The sequence below is a fragment of the Periplaneta americana genome, chromosome 2, assembly GCF_040183065.1.
Source record: "Periplaneta americana isolate PAMFEO1 chromosome 2, P.americana_PAMFEO1_priV1, whole genome shotgun sequence".
NCBI lineage: Eukaryota > Metazoa > Arthropoda > Insecta > Blattodea > Blattidae > Periplaneta > Periplaneta americana.
In genome coordinates this window covers 19,197,887-19,213,877 of record NC_091118.1, presented here as the reverse complement: position 1 = coordinate 19,213,877, position 15,991 = coordinate 19,197,887, and the positions used below count along the sequence as shown (strand labels likewise).

Sequence of the window (15,991 nt, the reverse complement as noted above, 5' to 3'; positions counted from 1 at the left end):
CTTGCTAATGACTGGGCCTTGTTTGTCCCAGCTTGCTAATGACTGGGCCTTTATTGTCCCAGCTTGCTAATGACTGGGCCTTGTTCATCCCAGCTTGCTAATGACTGGGCCTTGTTTGTCCCAGCTTGCTAATGACTGGGCCTTGTTTATCCCAGCTTGCTAATGACTGGGCCTTTATTGTCCCAGGTTGCTAATGACTGGGCCTTGTTGATCCCAGCTTGCTAATGACTGGGCCTTGTTTGTCCCACCTTGCTAATGACTGGGCCTTTATTGTCCCAGCTTGCTAATGACTGGGCTTGTTGAGCCCAGCTTGCTAATGACTGGGCCTTGTTTGTCCCAGCTTGCTAATGACTGGGCCTTGTTTATCCCAGCTTGCTAATGACTGGGCCTTTATTTTCCCAGCTTGCTAATGACTGGGCCTTGTTTGTCCCAGCCTTCTAATGACTGGGCCTTGTTTATCGCAGTTTGCTAATGACTGGGCTTTGTTTGTCCCAGCTTGCTAATGACTGGACCTTGTTTGTTCCAGCTTGCTAATGACTGGGCCTTGTTTATCCCAGCTTGCTAATGACTGGGCCTTTATTGTCCCAGCTTGCTAATGACTGGGCCTTGTTTGTCCCAGCTTGCTAATGACTAGGTCTTTATTGTCCCGGCTGGCTAATGACACCATCCCAATCCACTTGCTCCTTCAGAAGTCCTGAGTTACTACTAGCTTACCCTCTCTTCTTACTCCACAAGGACAATATAACCCTCGGAAGGAGATCTCGTGAAATTTGTACAGTATAAGTTAATGACTTGTCACCCAAGCAATATTTAAAAAATGTTATTCTAACATACCTGTTAATAAAACACAATCCGATTTCTTCACCAGAATTCTAAAGAAGGAGCAGATTGTTTATCACCTTTTTCGCTTGGTTTAGCATTCAATCACTGTAGCATCTGAGAAGTGACTACAGCTAATATAATAAGTAGTGTTGAAGGTTTTCTTCCAGGAATTGTAAACGTTATATTGTGGCTAACTGGAGTGGAATATGGCAATATGTCAAAGCAATAACTCACTACAAATTCTACACCACACAGCAACTCTGTATTCCTATGTTTGCCAGATTATGAGATGGGAAATAAGGAACACCTTTCACCCACATTCGGTTTCTTAGAAAAAAAAACATCGAGTGTATAGGCGAATTCATTCATTCGTAGTTTTCTGCCCAAATGCAGATCGTTCACTGAAAACCCAGCATTCTCCAATCTTTCCTATTTTCTGCCTCCCTTTTAGTCTCCCCATATGATCCACATATGAGGCGTTTAAAGCTGAAGTGGATCAAGTCACAAATTTTCATAAATTGAGTTTAATTCATTTTCTGATTATCTGAAGTTGAATCTTTTCCGAGCAGTAATGGATCAAGTCACCAAAGCATTGCATCGATTAACATCACAATTGTTTATATTTTATAAATCTAGAATTTGAGAATGGAGCAATAAAATTATTGCCAGTGAAATTAGATAATCTACTAGAGCAAGTTAATTTTAAGTCTTATTACCTCAAAACTACGTCTCATGGACTTGATCCACTTTAGCTATGAATGTCTCATATCTTAATATTGTCAATCACCTGATGTTTTCTTCTGCCCCGAACTTCTCTCCCATTCGCCATTCCTTCCAGTGCATCCTTCAGTAGACAGTTTCTTCTGAATCAGTGACCCAACCAATGTATTGCATATTAATTAAGTTAATCGTATTATGATTTATGCAGCCACCGGCATGGTTCAGTCGGTTAAGGCACTTGTTTGCCGGTCTGAAGTTGTGCTTGGGCGCGGGTTCGATCCCTGCTTCAGCTGATTACCTGGTTGGGATTTTTCCGAGATTTTCCCCAATCGTAAGGTGAATGTCAGGTAATTTATGACGAATCCTCGGCCTCATCTCGCCAAATACCATCTTGCTATCACCAATCTCATCGACACTAAATTAATACAAACTATGCACGAGTCACTGAACTGAAAACTGTGAACTGAAGCACTGGTAATTCGATCTGCCTTCAGTTGAGGTGAATGGTCCAGGATTGGGGTAAGCACATGTGGCAAATGCAGTCCATTACTTGACCTTGAGCCACCAGTTTGAAATGCACAGATAATAGTAGAGACATACATGACTGAATGGATGGAAGTGGGAAATGTGGAAGCTGAATGAACTGACCCAATGAGTGGCTGGACATTATTTAGTTCTCAAACTAAACATCATGATCTTAACTGAATGGATGTAGTGTGGTCACTGCTCCTCAGATCTAATCTATTTGTCCTAACGATGGAACTTGTATGTAGTTGGGGATGTTAAGTCCCAGGACTCTGGTGTAGGGCAGACTGTTGTACCTTTAGCACAGTGTACCTTTGAACATTGTTTGTTTTTTAATTTTTGCTGCTACCTAGAGGACTCAAACTGAAGTAGATTGTAGAGAAAGCCGCTAAGTAGCTCTGGTCGTAGTTTCAGTTTGATTTATTGCAAAGTGCGAGTTCCGCGGACAAAAGAATTTTTTTAGCACCAAAAGTAAACATTTCGTTCATTGCTATATGTCTTCTAACACAAAACCAGATTGTATTTGTTAATATCTTTCAAGTACGGTGTGTTCCCTATCATCTGGTGAGTAATAACATATTTTAATTTCCATGATTTATTCGAATCTCTAGTTTTGGGAGTCATATTTGTTTAAACGTGCACCTTCTTGTACCTTCGAACACAAAACATACTGTACCATGTAACATGTTCCAAGGTACACGATACTATCAGTTTTTGTTTTTCTTTTATTTTAACATCATGTCATGAAGTAAGTCTGGAGTTATGAAGCCCCCAAATGATCCGGATGCCTTGAAGAAAGCTGTTGAAGCAGTTACTGCTCCTCCAGGAAATAAAATCTCAATCAGAGAAGCCTGCTCTGGTTTATGATGGCAAATACATTTTAAATATGATTGTCAGTTTTTACAGCTATATTCCCACCTATATTCCATTTGTTCCAACTTACAAGAGGGTATGTTCCAAGGTACATGAACCTGTTGTACCTTTGAACACATTACATATCTCTTCATTTTATTTTTTCCATCCTTAACAAACCTGTAAAACAGAAAAATACATATAGGAAGTAGTAAAGGAAACTTCAATAATTATTTCAAGCATTTTTTCATTTAAAAATATGATTTTCCAAAATTAAAAAAATAAAATGTGAAAAGTGTTTAAAGGTACAACAGTCTCCCCTATATTGGAGTGTAGGCTTTCACGGCCGGTGTCAATAGTAGAAAAGTTTTCCGGGCTATGAGACCGTGGTCTCTTGGTTGTGTGACCAAACGTTTCGTTCACTGCTGCGGTGAACATCATCAGTGGTGTCTATTGCTGGTGCAGCTGGTTGTACTGCGTGTGCTGATTACGGTCTGCGCTGGCTGCATCGTTGTATATATAGTGGGGGAGGGGGGGGCTTGCTGTTGTCGCCTCGGTCCGTGCTCGAATGTGCTTCGCGGGCGGGCTTGCCGTTGCCTACGCGCTCCGTGTCCGGGGTTGTGTTGTTTAATTGTGCTACACGGGCGGGTTTGATGTTAGTTTTCCTTAATGCCGGATACCAGGCCTTGTTAACCTTGAGGCCTTCCTCCTTTCGATTGAAATTGTTCTTATGTTACATATTTCTATCACCTCTCGGTGTAGCCTCACGTAGAAATGTGGTGTGTCGCTGAGTGTATCCGTGTCTTCGAACCTGATTTTATGTTCGCCTTCCAGATAAGCATGTTCAGCTACAGCCGACTTATTTACGTAGCCAAGGCGGCAGTTCCTTCTATGTTCGGAGATCCGAGTCTTGAAGCTCCGCTGCGTCGTCCCTATGTAAACTGCTCCAAATGAACACGGGATCCTGTAGACCCTCGTAGAAGACAATCTGTCGCGTTTGTCCTTGGCTGAGCGTAGGCTGTTGCGTATCTGCTTGGTGGGCAGGAAGATAGTGTCCATCTTGTGCCGGTTGAGGATCTTGCTTATCCAGTCCGTAACTTGCTTGTAATAAGGCAAGAACACCGTGCCTCTCTTCGTATGGTCTTGGCCTGACTCCGGTGTCGTCTTCTTCCTTGGTTTCAAGGCCCAAGGTTAACAAGGCCTGGTATCCGGCATTAAGGAAAACTAACATCAAACCCGCCCGTGTAGCACAATTAAACAACACAACCCCGGACACGGAGCGCGTAGGCAACAGCAAGCCCGCCCGCGAAGCACATTCGAGCGCGGACCAAGGCGACAACAGCAAGCCCCCCCCCCTCCCGCACTATATACACGATGCAGCCAGCGCAGACCGTAATCGGCATGCGCAGTAGAACCAGCCGCACCAGCAATAGACCCCACTGAAGATGTTCACCGCAGCAGTGAACGAAACGTTTGGTCACACAACCAACAGACCACGGTCTCATAGCCCGGAAAACTTTTCTACTATAGTCTCCCCTATACCCAGAAGTCTAATTCTGAGTAGAAAATTAAAAGGTTCCTAGCCTGTATGATCTGATAATGTACACGTAGCAATAAAAAATGTGAAGCTTTCCTCATAGATGTTAGACTTATAATTCTCACCCATGTGACTGAAAGTGTGTGGCTAAAGGTAACATATGTGTGCGAAAGTCTTGTCACATTTATTGAATTTGAAAGATTTATTGGAAATGTGAGTTGCGTCAGGACATTGCAGATATTCAGAACGTGAAACTTCTCATCACAAATATCACACTGCAAGGTTTTGTCAGTGCTGTGTATTGATTCATGTACAGCAATGTGAAAACTTCTTTTCACAAATGCGACACTTAAAAAATTTCTCGTCTGTGTGAATTAGTATATCGACAGTGTCGAGGTAAAAGATTGTAACCCTTAATTTAATATTTCCTTTCAGGAAAGCTAAAAACTAATTACATATTTTATTAGATTTATTTTCCAGAGTAAGTCATATGACTTCACAATGTAACCTCATTGTTATTATTAATAAAAATCAAGATTCCGTAAAAATGGTAACCCAATACCGAGAGAAATACAGTGTTTTACTGCGCCACATAATAAAAGAGTGAGGGTAACAAATTCTAAGAGTTGCTAATTATGCCAAAAATATTTGTCTGAGCATTAAAACCTTTTACATAAACGTATAATGGAGATAAAGAAATAGTATGGTGTGAATATTTCAATTTTTATTCAAGTTTTGAGAGTTATGACCTTTTGCCTTAATATTGTCGAATATTTTGTATTCCAAGATACAGCAGCAATGAGAAACTCTTCCTACAATAATTATATTTCGAAGATTATTCTTTCCTGTGAATCCTTTAATGTGCAACATTCCCAATTTGTAAATATAACTCTGAAAATTTTTCTGCAGATATTTCTTTATTAATTTACATTCATATGCATCAATTTGTACATAGTATGAGCTATCATTAATATGTTTTTTATTCATATCAGTAATACACAATTAGTGTTATGTTAATTAAAAAAAGTTGAAAATGCAGGTACTTAGGTTTTTTTCTTTCAATTACTAAAATATTTATTTGCAATACAGTTTAGAAGTAATATAACTATGCAGATTTTAACAGCTATTCCCTGGATAAAGTACAAAAAATTCTAATAACCTATTAGTCCCGAATTAATACTTTCCTCAGAAAAAATTATTTTCTGCTAAATGCTAACACAATTTTACTTGATAAATAATTACTATCAGTACGATTCTAATTTTTATCCTTATCATTAAAGAAAATGATAAAGAATGATTCATCCCTTTGCAGTTCTTCAATAAAATGATTAGTTTCTCTACAAATTAAATAAAAAATTAACAAGTATCATTATTTTCTGCTATTAGGAAGTTTGGCTGTTGCTATTCAGACATGAGGCCATGAGCAGTGCTGTCATGGTAATTTTTCTCTTGGCCATACGCCCCACCTCTTGTTTTCTCCCTTGAAATATATTTTACTCTCTTCTCTCTATCTCTCCGATTGCCATTTAATTATGTTTTTAATATTAAAGAAGTAAAGAAATTGTTCTGCTTTACATTTTAATTGTACAACAAGCTTGATTTAAAGAATACACCATGTAGCCCCACCGTAGATGCACACTTGTCTTGATGAATCTTGGAGTGTGTATTTGCAGCACTTCTTGATTTTCAACATTATTTTATATAATTCTGGATTTCAGTGGTGCAGAGGTGGACAACTTTTGTTTATGAACATCAAAATACATTAGGAACAGCAAGAGATGATCTAAGATCTACACTGATCTCCACGTACAAAACTTATGCACCCATATGCCGTATGGCTCCATACAGACAAAATTTTCTTATCCCCATAGAATTAATTAAAAAAATTGTAGGTTCCCATACAATGTATGGCCCCGTATGACCTCATGAGAGCACTGGTCATGAGTGTATTCGTAGGTGAGCAGAATTTCAGCCTAATTTTCAAATTAATCATGCACTTATTACAAAATGCATAATTGTTTTTTCCAGATTTATTTCAGAATTTGATCAATTTAATTCCCAAAGTGTTTTTTGTATATATGTTAATCTATTGTATTGCATCCTTCAATCAGCAGAGTTATATTACTTCCACCCTGTATATCCAGTTTTATAAAACCATTACATACTATTTTAATAAAACATAACTGAAGCTGGGATTTATAAAGTAGTATTGCTACTTTGTATGACGATGCCCCCATAAGTGTCTGATATCAAATATTTCTGGATACTTAGCTGTGGTGTGGAATGCAATGCATATTATGTCCAATCACAAAATACTTTAAAGACGACAAAACAAATTTAAGCACAGTGTCTCTTAACAGTACTGTGCATATGTCATATGCCTGGTATACAGTTAATATTTGACTACTTGCTTTCTTTAGGTATTATTAGATAAAGACTGGAAAATTTTAACTTTGTAATATTGTAAACCACGCTTTCTCAACCATAATGTACACCATCAGCGGTGTGCGGTGATGACGTTTACGAGGAAGCAATTCCATGGAAACCCTGTATGTAGGCAACAGGCATCGAAGCCCAGTCGAGCAATGGTGTACATACAGGCACTGCTTCCCTTCACGTCATGCTACTGCACGCCACTGTACACCATGTCTACCCATTTTTAGCTTATAGTGCATATTAATCCAGGCTAAATATTCGGTAAAACCTCACAGATTTTGAGTATATAAGTTAAGGTACGAACACATGTCCGCTACTTTTGCAATGCTGCAGTACAAAATATAGGAGAGGCTCACGACAGGAACAGTTTGGCTGTGGCACATGCGCAGACCTCTCATGCAGTGCCAGTATAATCCTTACCTGGATAAATTTTTGCGTGTACATTTCAGACCAAATCAAGATCAAGTCAAAAAGTTCCCTTAGTGCTCTCTTTAAACATCTTGCATATACGAAGGTTAGGTTTGGTTAGCTTAGGTTTTTTTTTTTGGTAGGTTATTTTACGACGCTTTATCAACAGCTTAGGTTATTTAGCGTCTGAATGAGATGAAGGTGATAATGCCGGTGAAATGAGTCCTGGGTCCAGCACCGAAAGTTACCCAGCATTTGCTCATATTGGGTTGAGGGAAAATCCCGGAAGAAACCTCAACCAGGTAACTTGCCCCGACCGGGAATTGAACCCGGGGCACCTGGTTTCGCGGCCAGATGCGCTGACCGTTATTCCACAGGTGTGGACTAGGTTTTTGTTAACCAAGTCCGTGCATTCTACACATGCGCAGACAGCCAAGATGATCCTGTCGCGAGCCGCACGTAAAAATACTGCACAACTCTCATACAGCAACAACAGTGCAAGCCAAAAAGTAGCGGCTGCTGAATAGGTTGTTCACTATTTTTCCATGTTGCACACAGCTTAAAAGTAACGACGTGTGAACAGAGTTTTTTTGCAGCCACAGTAATTTTTGATATTGGTTTTGTTGAAACTTTCGCAGCATTCCGAACAGTGTTGCCATCCAAATGTGCTAATCATCATTTATATTGTTTGCATACATTTTAATGTTTGACATCATGATAATAAATTATTTGTAATAGTTTCTAAATCTGTGACACCAAGGTAAAATGTGATGTCATATTTTGTTCTTTTTCAGGAGAGAGAATTTAACGTTTGAATGACTATAAAATCATGATATAGATCATGTTTCATAACAGCAGCTTCGAGAGAAAAATAATATAAATATGCAAGCTATATTTTTTCTACAATAAATTTACCATCATCATTCACTACATATCGCAAAATCTTACTTCTGCCAAAAACTGACATAACACTTTCTGCCTTAGAATCACAAATGTACAATGCAGATAAAATATATCATATATTTTTTTTAGTAGGTTATTTTACGACGCTTTATCAACATTGTTGGTTATTAGCATCTGAATGAGATGAAGGTGATAATGCCGGTGAAATGAGTCCAGGGTCCAGCACCGAAAGTTACCCAGCATTTACTCATATTGGGTTGAGAGAAAACCCCGGAAAAAACCTCAAACAGGTAACTTGCCGCAACTGGGAATCGAACCCGGGCCACCTGGTTTTGCGGCCAGACGCGCTAGCCGTTACTCCACAGGTGTGGACATAAAATATATACACTGATGACACAATTCATTTGCTTAATTTTCAGCAGCATTGTGAGAGTTGCCAATATTATTTATCAGAATATTGCTAATGGTCATCACTGATATATACAGAGTGGATGATAACCTCTGCATCAAAATTAAACTGGCAATAGATCATGAGGAAATCGTTATGTTTGTATGAAGCATTTGGCAATATCTGTGCAAGCAAGCACAGTCTGCACTCCTTACTTTGCCCTCCCCCTTTGCTGTACTCAGTCGGTGGGATGCGACAGTGTCCTGCGTTGCAAGATTTATTTTAACAATTTTCGGAATTATTCATGGCTAAACGGTCTAATTTTCAAAAAAAAGATTCAAGACATTAACTGTTCAGATTATTTTTACCTATCTGCTTGTATAGCAATCAGCCATTTCTCTCGGGCCATTACCACAATAGAGGGCTGCAAACATTGGGCAAAGACTATTTTTTTCAGTTTAATAGTGCTTCATAGAAGAAAACGTGTAATAAAAGTTTTGTTATATTTAACATGTAGAATCACCTCTTAAATTTTGGTGCAGAGGTCACCATCCACCCTGTATAGGCACTTTTATAACAGTTTATTATAAAAACAATATCAATTTTTTAATGTATTTAGGAAATAAAACTAATAGTAGACATACTTGAACCAAGAGTGTGCTTGTGGAATTTGCAAATGCCATCTGCCACATCAAAAAAATTAAAGGCAGTCGGGTTTAGTGCTCAGTTAAAAAATAACAAATGAACATTCTTTCTTCAGTAATAGATGTTAAAACCATGTCGCAAATAGTAGACGTGTGCAATGCGGTTTCAGTTCTCTGTTTTTATCTTCAGTTTTCAACACTAAAGCAGAGGTTTGCATTGACCTCTGATATGCCTATAGAATGTATTCATTCTCTTAGCGCATACAGTTATGTTAACACTTGTGGATATTTTCATTTAGAGATATTTCCTCCAGTTTATTCTTTACAGTATCTGTAATATTCTTTCACCCTTAAAACTAAAGAATAATGATATTTTACACACAACTTATAATTAGTGTAACTCTGAAAATATTGAGATTAGGACACATGTTGATATGACTTGTTTGCTCAGAACGTCTTCGGAAATAAACTCCGTAAGTGGAGGCAAATCGTCGTGAATCACCCTGTATATAAATAGTATTGTTTTTGTGCAGCAGAACTGGATGCTAAATACTTGTTTTATGGACAAGTGCAATCTCAATCATATATTCACACATAAAATTTTTGCAAGCTGTATTTTTATTTTCAATTTTATTGGCAATTTCATTTTATAGAATTAGATTATTATATATTTATCTTTTATTTTCATTGAATAATTTTGTAACTTCTTTCTTTAGGCCTACTAGATCATGAAACCTTTTCCTGCAAAATGCACTTGATGCTGTTGGAGATTTTTCAAGATTATACCGAATTGCAGATAAAATTATTCAGTGTAAATGAAATTCTTAACCTACTTAGTGATAAAATGAATACTGTTATACTTTTGCCAGGGTCTGGTAACCAAATCACTGGAAGTGATGAGAAACAACTGTCAGAATATTACTAGAGATCTAAGTGGAATTGTACATTCCTAATATTAGCCTAATAATAATTATGCCAGTGACAGTGATGAAGAATCAGCAAACAAGGTCCCCCAAACAAAGAAAGTTTGGCAAAGTTTATGGAAGAAAAGTAAAAAAGTGGCTTTCAAGAATTCACCTTTTGATGTTAATAAATAGGAAGCTAACATTTCGGAAACCTGAATTTTAAGTGTTTTTATTATATCTGGCGTTAAAAATAATTGAAAATATGGTTAAACAGACGAACTTGTATGCCAGTAGGAACAAAAATGTTCACTAATTTGAAATATCTGTTCCAAAAATAGGTAAGAGTTTCTTGGTTTACTACTGATCAGTGGCTATAATTCCCTTCCTCTCAGTACCCATATTTTCGAAACTAATGAGCAGGGATCATTTTAACTGATAAAAAGGTACCGTCGACCGGGTATACTTTACACGAGGGGGGTAACTTTGCATATTTCTAGAAAAATGTTTAGAAGGCAGCACATTACAGACAATGTGTAGCAACTCCGTGGAAGTGATTCTATGTGACAACAGCACATATGTGTAGTAGACTGAAGTGTGTGCCATTATTAAAGCTGTTATACACCATTTTTCTAGAAATGTGTAAAGTTACCCCCCTTGTGTAAAGTATACCCGGTCGACGGTACTTCCATTTAGTTGATGCTGTCATTTTCGTGAAAACTGTGTTGGAATAACAATTTATGTACATAAATAAGAATCAAAGTCTAGACTCGTTCCTTTATTTTTTATTAGATGTTGATAGATGAAGAGACGTGTATGTGCTTGTAACTTCAACATGCATTTGAACTTGTTTTCCTCGAATGTTTGAAAATAACACTTAGATCCTTATTTTACTTCAAGCCTTCAATTATTCCTACGTTGCATTTGTTTTGTGATTCTTTCATTAGCAATGAATAAATACTAATACCAGTAGCTATATTTACAACTTTTCATAACTTTTAATCTTTTTATATGCCAATATTCTCATTTTGAGAACACAGTCTAATATCAAAACTAATTGATGCAAAGGAAATAAATGTAAGTAATTATATTGGAATACTCTTAGGAAACACAGAATACAATGTTAAAGTATCCTGAAAGTCTTAACATAAATCAGCCTTTAAAGGGTTAAAGAGTGATCTCGTAAACTTTGTCGAGATTCAAAATTCTTACCACAAATTTTACATTTGTAAGGTTTCCTGCCTTTATGCGACTGTTCGTGCATTTTAAGATTAGACTGTTCTCCAAAAATCTTCCCACAAACACTGCACTTGAAAGACTTGGCATTTAAGTTCGTGTGCTTGTGCTTCTTAAGATTTCGGGCACTTAAGTCTTCACCTTCTTGGATTCTGTCGTCATTATGCCTCAACTGCATCGGCCTGTAAATCCAAAGATTTCTGTCACATGACTGCATCTTCGTAAAACAATTTGGATAATGAAACATCATAGACATTCAATTTTATTTACATGTAATGTTACCCATTTAACAAATTTTGAATTAACATTTTCAGACAATAGGAAAGTGCAAAGTATATTATTGTCATAACATCAAGGGAATGAAGTATATACTATCAGTTTCGGTATAATATTCAGAGTGTCTACTAAAAATGTGAAACATAAATTAGTTACTTTTCAGTTACCAAAACTTCATAATTATTATTGATGTATTTGATGAAAAACATTAATCACATTTCAGTCATCTTACGATCTGCCACCAGACTTGTTTCTTTCAATAACATCTGAAGGTTACAGAAAAAGAAGATTTTTTCCACTTTAGCAAACTGTTCAGGAGAGCAATTTAAAGTCTGTCTTCAGCATATACTTTTTTGTATGCCAAATCTGAAATCTGTTATAGCACTTAGACCGATCACATTATCATAGTGTTTCATTTATATGATTAAACTACATGGAATCCTACGCCACACAACATACAGAACTTATTTTGGAGGGGGAGGGAAATGGACAAAGCTCGTTCTTTCCCTGTACTCTTCATTTGTTTTCACAACTGCAGCTGTTTCAACTCAACATTAGGCTTTTTCTTTGTCTATTGAGCTCCTTCTTCAAAGTAATGTACATAATTTTGTTATCCATAGTCATTTGAATCTCTTAAATTTATTACAATTCGTTACTTTCGTTATCAATTGTTGAAATTATTTATCATACCTTTAGTTTACTTTCGTTACCAGTAGACACCCTGAATATTATTAATATGAAAAGCAGATAGTTGGTAGTCGAATATTTTTGGACATTATAAACACACAATTGAAGTTTCACATATCCTATACAAAATTCTTGAGAAATAAAGTCTATACATTAATAATAATAATTATTAAAGTACTCAGCTTCCAAATGAAGAGTCCACTGCAAGAATGATGGATGTCACTTTCTTGTCGAAAATGAACCAAGACTGTCAATGCATAGCTTAAGACATATAAAATGTACATAGAGAGTTATATGGCATTAACACTGATAGTCATTGTCCAGTAATGATCGGAAAATCACAGTTAAGCTTTGAGCAGTAAGCATCTCAAACTTTCAATTGCTTCTCCTGCAAAATGTATTCCAAATGACATCCATCATTCTTGCAGTGGACTCTTCAAATGTTATATATAAGAGCATGATAACAGAAGAACAGTAAGAATTAATTCCAAATCTCTACATTATATGTAAATTGCTGTAACAGCAAACAGAGTATGAAGTTACGTGATGTGTTGAGGAAGTTTCCAAATATTCAGCAGGTATAAATATATAATTTCATTCTATTGGGGTAATACCTAAGAAATATTATTATTGTTATTATTATTATTATTATTATTATTATTATTATTATTATTATTATTACTATTATTATTATTACCATCATCATCATTAACATCGCCGTAATTGTTGTATATTAGATAATGCAATAATAAACATAGATACATAGTATTTGGGGACAGGAGATAATAAAATGAAAAGAGTTGAAATAGAAATTTTCTTGTTCATTATTATTATCAACGCCATTATTGTTCAAAAGGAAGAAGAAATAAAAACTTAGATACAGAAGAAATAGAAACTGTAAAAAGATTTAAATATTTTGGTTAAGCTTAGCATGCAGGCTTTCACGGCCGGTGTCTAGTTGAAACAGAGCTTCCGGGCTAAGATGCCGTGGTCTACTGGTGCTGACATTACCAGACGTTTCGTCTACTTCTACGGCAGACATCTTCAGTGGTTAGGTATCCTCGGTCGAAGTCTTCTGCTCGGGATACCTGTAGCAACTGATGACCTGACTGGTTGCTCGTCCTTATTTATAGCGCCGAGACTTGGTGTTCCGTTGTCGCGGCGGTCCGCGCCCGTCAGATCGTGACCTTGGACTGGCCGTGGCGTTGATTGGTCGCGGCGGCTCGCACCTGCTCGGTCCCGGTGGCCTTGGGCTGGTCGTGGCGCACAGTTGTTGCGGCGGTCCGCGCTCGCTAGAATGCGGTGGCCTTGGGCTGGTTGTTGTGTTCCAATATCGTGGCGGACAGCACTCGCAGGATTTCGGTTTCCATCCGTCGTACCGTCGCTGTGCACAGGTTTTGTACGAGTCCGTTTCAGGACAGGATGCCAGCAGTTGTTAAGTTTCAGACCCTCTTCTTTACGGTTGAAATTGTTTGGATGTTTATGGATTTCAATCGCTTCCCTGAATAGGCGGGGGAAGTAATTGGACGTGTTGCTGAGGATGTCTGTTTCTCGGAACTGTATGTCGTGCCTCCCATCCTGAAACGCATGTTCCGCCACTGCAGATTTATCCATCTGTCCCAATCTGCAGTTCCGTTCGTGTTCCACTAGTCTAGTTTTGACGCTACGCAGTTAACAACTGCTGGCATCCTGTCCTGAAACGGACTCGTACAAAACCTGTGCACAGCGACGGTACGACGGATGGAAACCGAAATCCTGCGAGTGCTGTCCGCCACGATATTGGAACACAACAACCAGCCCAAGGCCACCGCATTCTAGCGAGCGCGGACCGCCGCAACAACTGTGCGCCACGACCAGCCCAAGGCCACCGGGACCGAGCAGGTGCGAGCCGCCGCGACCAATCAACGCCACGGCCAGTCCAAGGTCACGATCTGACGGGCGCGGACCGCCGCGACAACGGAACACCAAGTCTCGGCGCTATAAATAAGGACGAGCAACCAGTCAGGTCATCAGTTGCTACAGGTATCCCGAGCAGAAGACTTCGACCGAGGATACCTAACCACTGAAGATGTCTGCCGTAGAAGTAGACGAAACGTCTGGTAACGTCAGCACCAGTAGACCACGGCACCTTAGCCCGGAAGCTCTGTTTCAACTATTTTGGTTAAGATTTACGAAAAATAGCAATACAATATATATATCCTTGGCTTAATTCTAAAACCTTATTATGTTCAATTTCTCCCGAATGTTGAAATCTGTGTATGTTTTCAAAGTGCGACTGCTGATTAAATCTCTTCAATCCACAAAAGTGTGTATATTTTATAAATAACAAATGCATAACAGTTATTATACTGGATTATAAAAGGAATAAGAAGTTATTTTGCTCTCCTGCACAATTTCATTATTTATTGCAGTGGTAGTCAGCACTCGCTGAAATGTGCAAAGGTTAAGCGGTGTCGTCCCGTGTGCACCGTCGTGCAACAGGGAGAGATAGAGAGCATACCTGCTAGCAGCTACGGAGAGCACCATGGTGCACTGCGTTTTCCGTGGGTAAGAGAGGCTAGCCCCAGCGTGCTCTGTGCTGACGACCCCTGATTTATTGTATTCCATAGATATTACATTAACATTGAAGCTTTAAGATGTGGAACAAGTCAAAATTTTACAAGATAACTATTTTTTGGCGAGATGAAGTGAGGCCAAGGATTCGCCATATATTATCTGGCATTTGCCTTATGGTGATGGAGGCTAACTAATAAAACACAGGAAATGCCATTTATTCCTACCAAGTCCGATACATGCATGTCCATGTCATGGCCTCTGGGCAACAGGTACACCTGGTAAGTCATTTAAGGGCATAAAAGCGAGTTCCTGATGGTTTAAAATTGCGACCTATCAGCTAAGGGAGACAACACTGACAGCGGTACTCCAGGATTGCTGAGGGTTTGCATTGGGCTGACAATCCAACCTGTAAAAATTATTGTTGCGAATTCTGAAGGAGAAATAGCTGGCCTGACCTCTTTATGACGACCAGGCAAATGTTTGAAGGATTTGAGAATTGGATCATGGAATGTTTCAACCCTCTGTCAAGAAGAGGATATTTAATGCAGTGCCAGGAAAGTTGGAAGACCTAAGTTAAGATGGGAAGAAGGTGTGAGAGGGGATTTAAAGGTGATTACAATTAAGAACTGGAGGAGCTCGGCACTGAATAGGGAAGAATGGGGAAAACTTCTTCAGAAGACCAAGGCCCACAGATGGCTGTCGTGCCAATGATGATTATTTATTTTTTATTTTATTGGGTTATTTTACGACGCTGTATCAACATCTAGGTTATTTAGCGTCTGAATGAAATGAAGGTGATAATGCCGGTGAAATGAGTCCGGGGTCCAGCACCGAAAGTTGCCTGGCATTTGCTCGTATTGGTTGAGGGAAAATCCCGGAAAAAACCTCAACCAGGTAACTTGCCCTGACTGGGATTCGAACCCGAGCCACCTGGTTTCGCGGCCAGATGTGCTGACCGTTACTCCAAAGGTGTGGACGATGATGATGATGATTTGCCTTATGGCTGGGGAAAACCTCGGCAAAAAGTCAACCAGATAATCGGGCCAAACGGGGATCTAACCCAAGCCTGAGCGCAGCTCCAGATCAATAAGCTACTGAG

The 15,991-nt window shown here is 38.6% G+C and overlaps 1 protein-coding gene across 4 annotated transcripts in view; it reads right to left on the bottom strand.

Annotated features, from left to right (window-relative positions):
• Positions 1–5,332: 5,332 nt before the first annotated feature.
• LOC138714869 (zinc finger protein 501-like) overlaps positions 5,333–15,991 on the bottom strand; it is a 64,379-nt gene continuing 53,720 nt past the window's right edge. For all 4 annotated transcript variants that reach the window (XM_069847147.1, XM_069847137.1, XM_069847154.1 and 1 more), the window contains one exon: positions 5,333–11,555. Coding sequence is in view for 2 of the 4 variants with exons in the window: in XM_069847154.1 (XP_069703255.1) it covers positions 11,297–11,555 (259 nt within the window). In the remaining 2 variants the exon portion in view is untranslated. The remainder of the gene's footprint in view (positions 11,556–15,991) is intronic.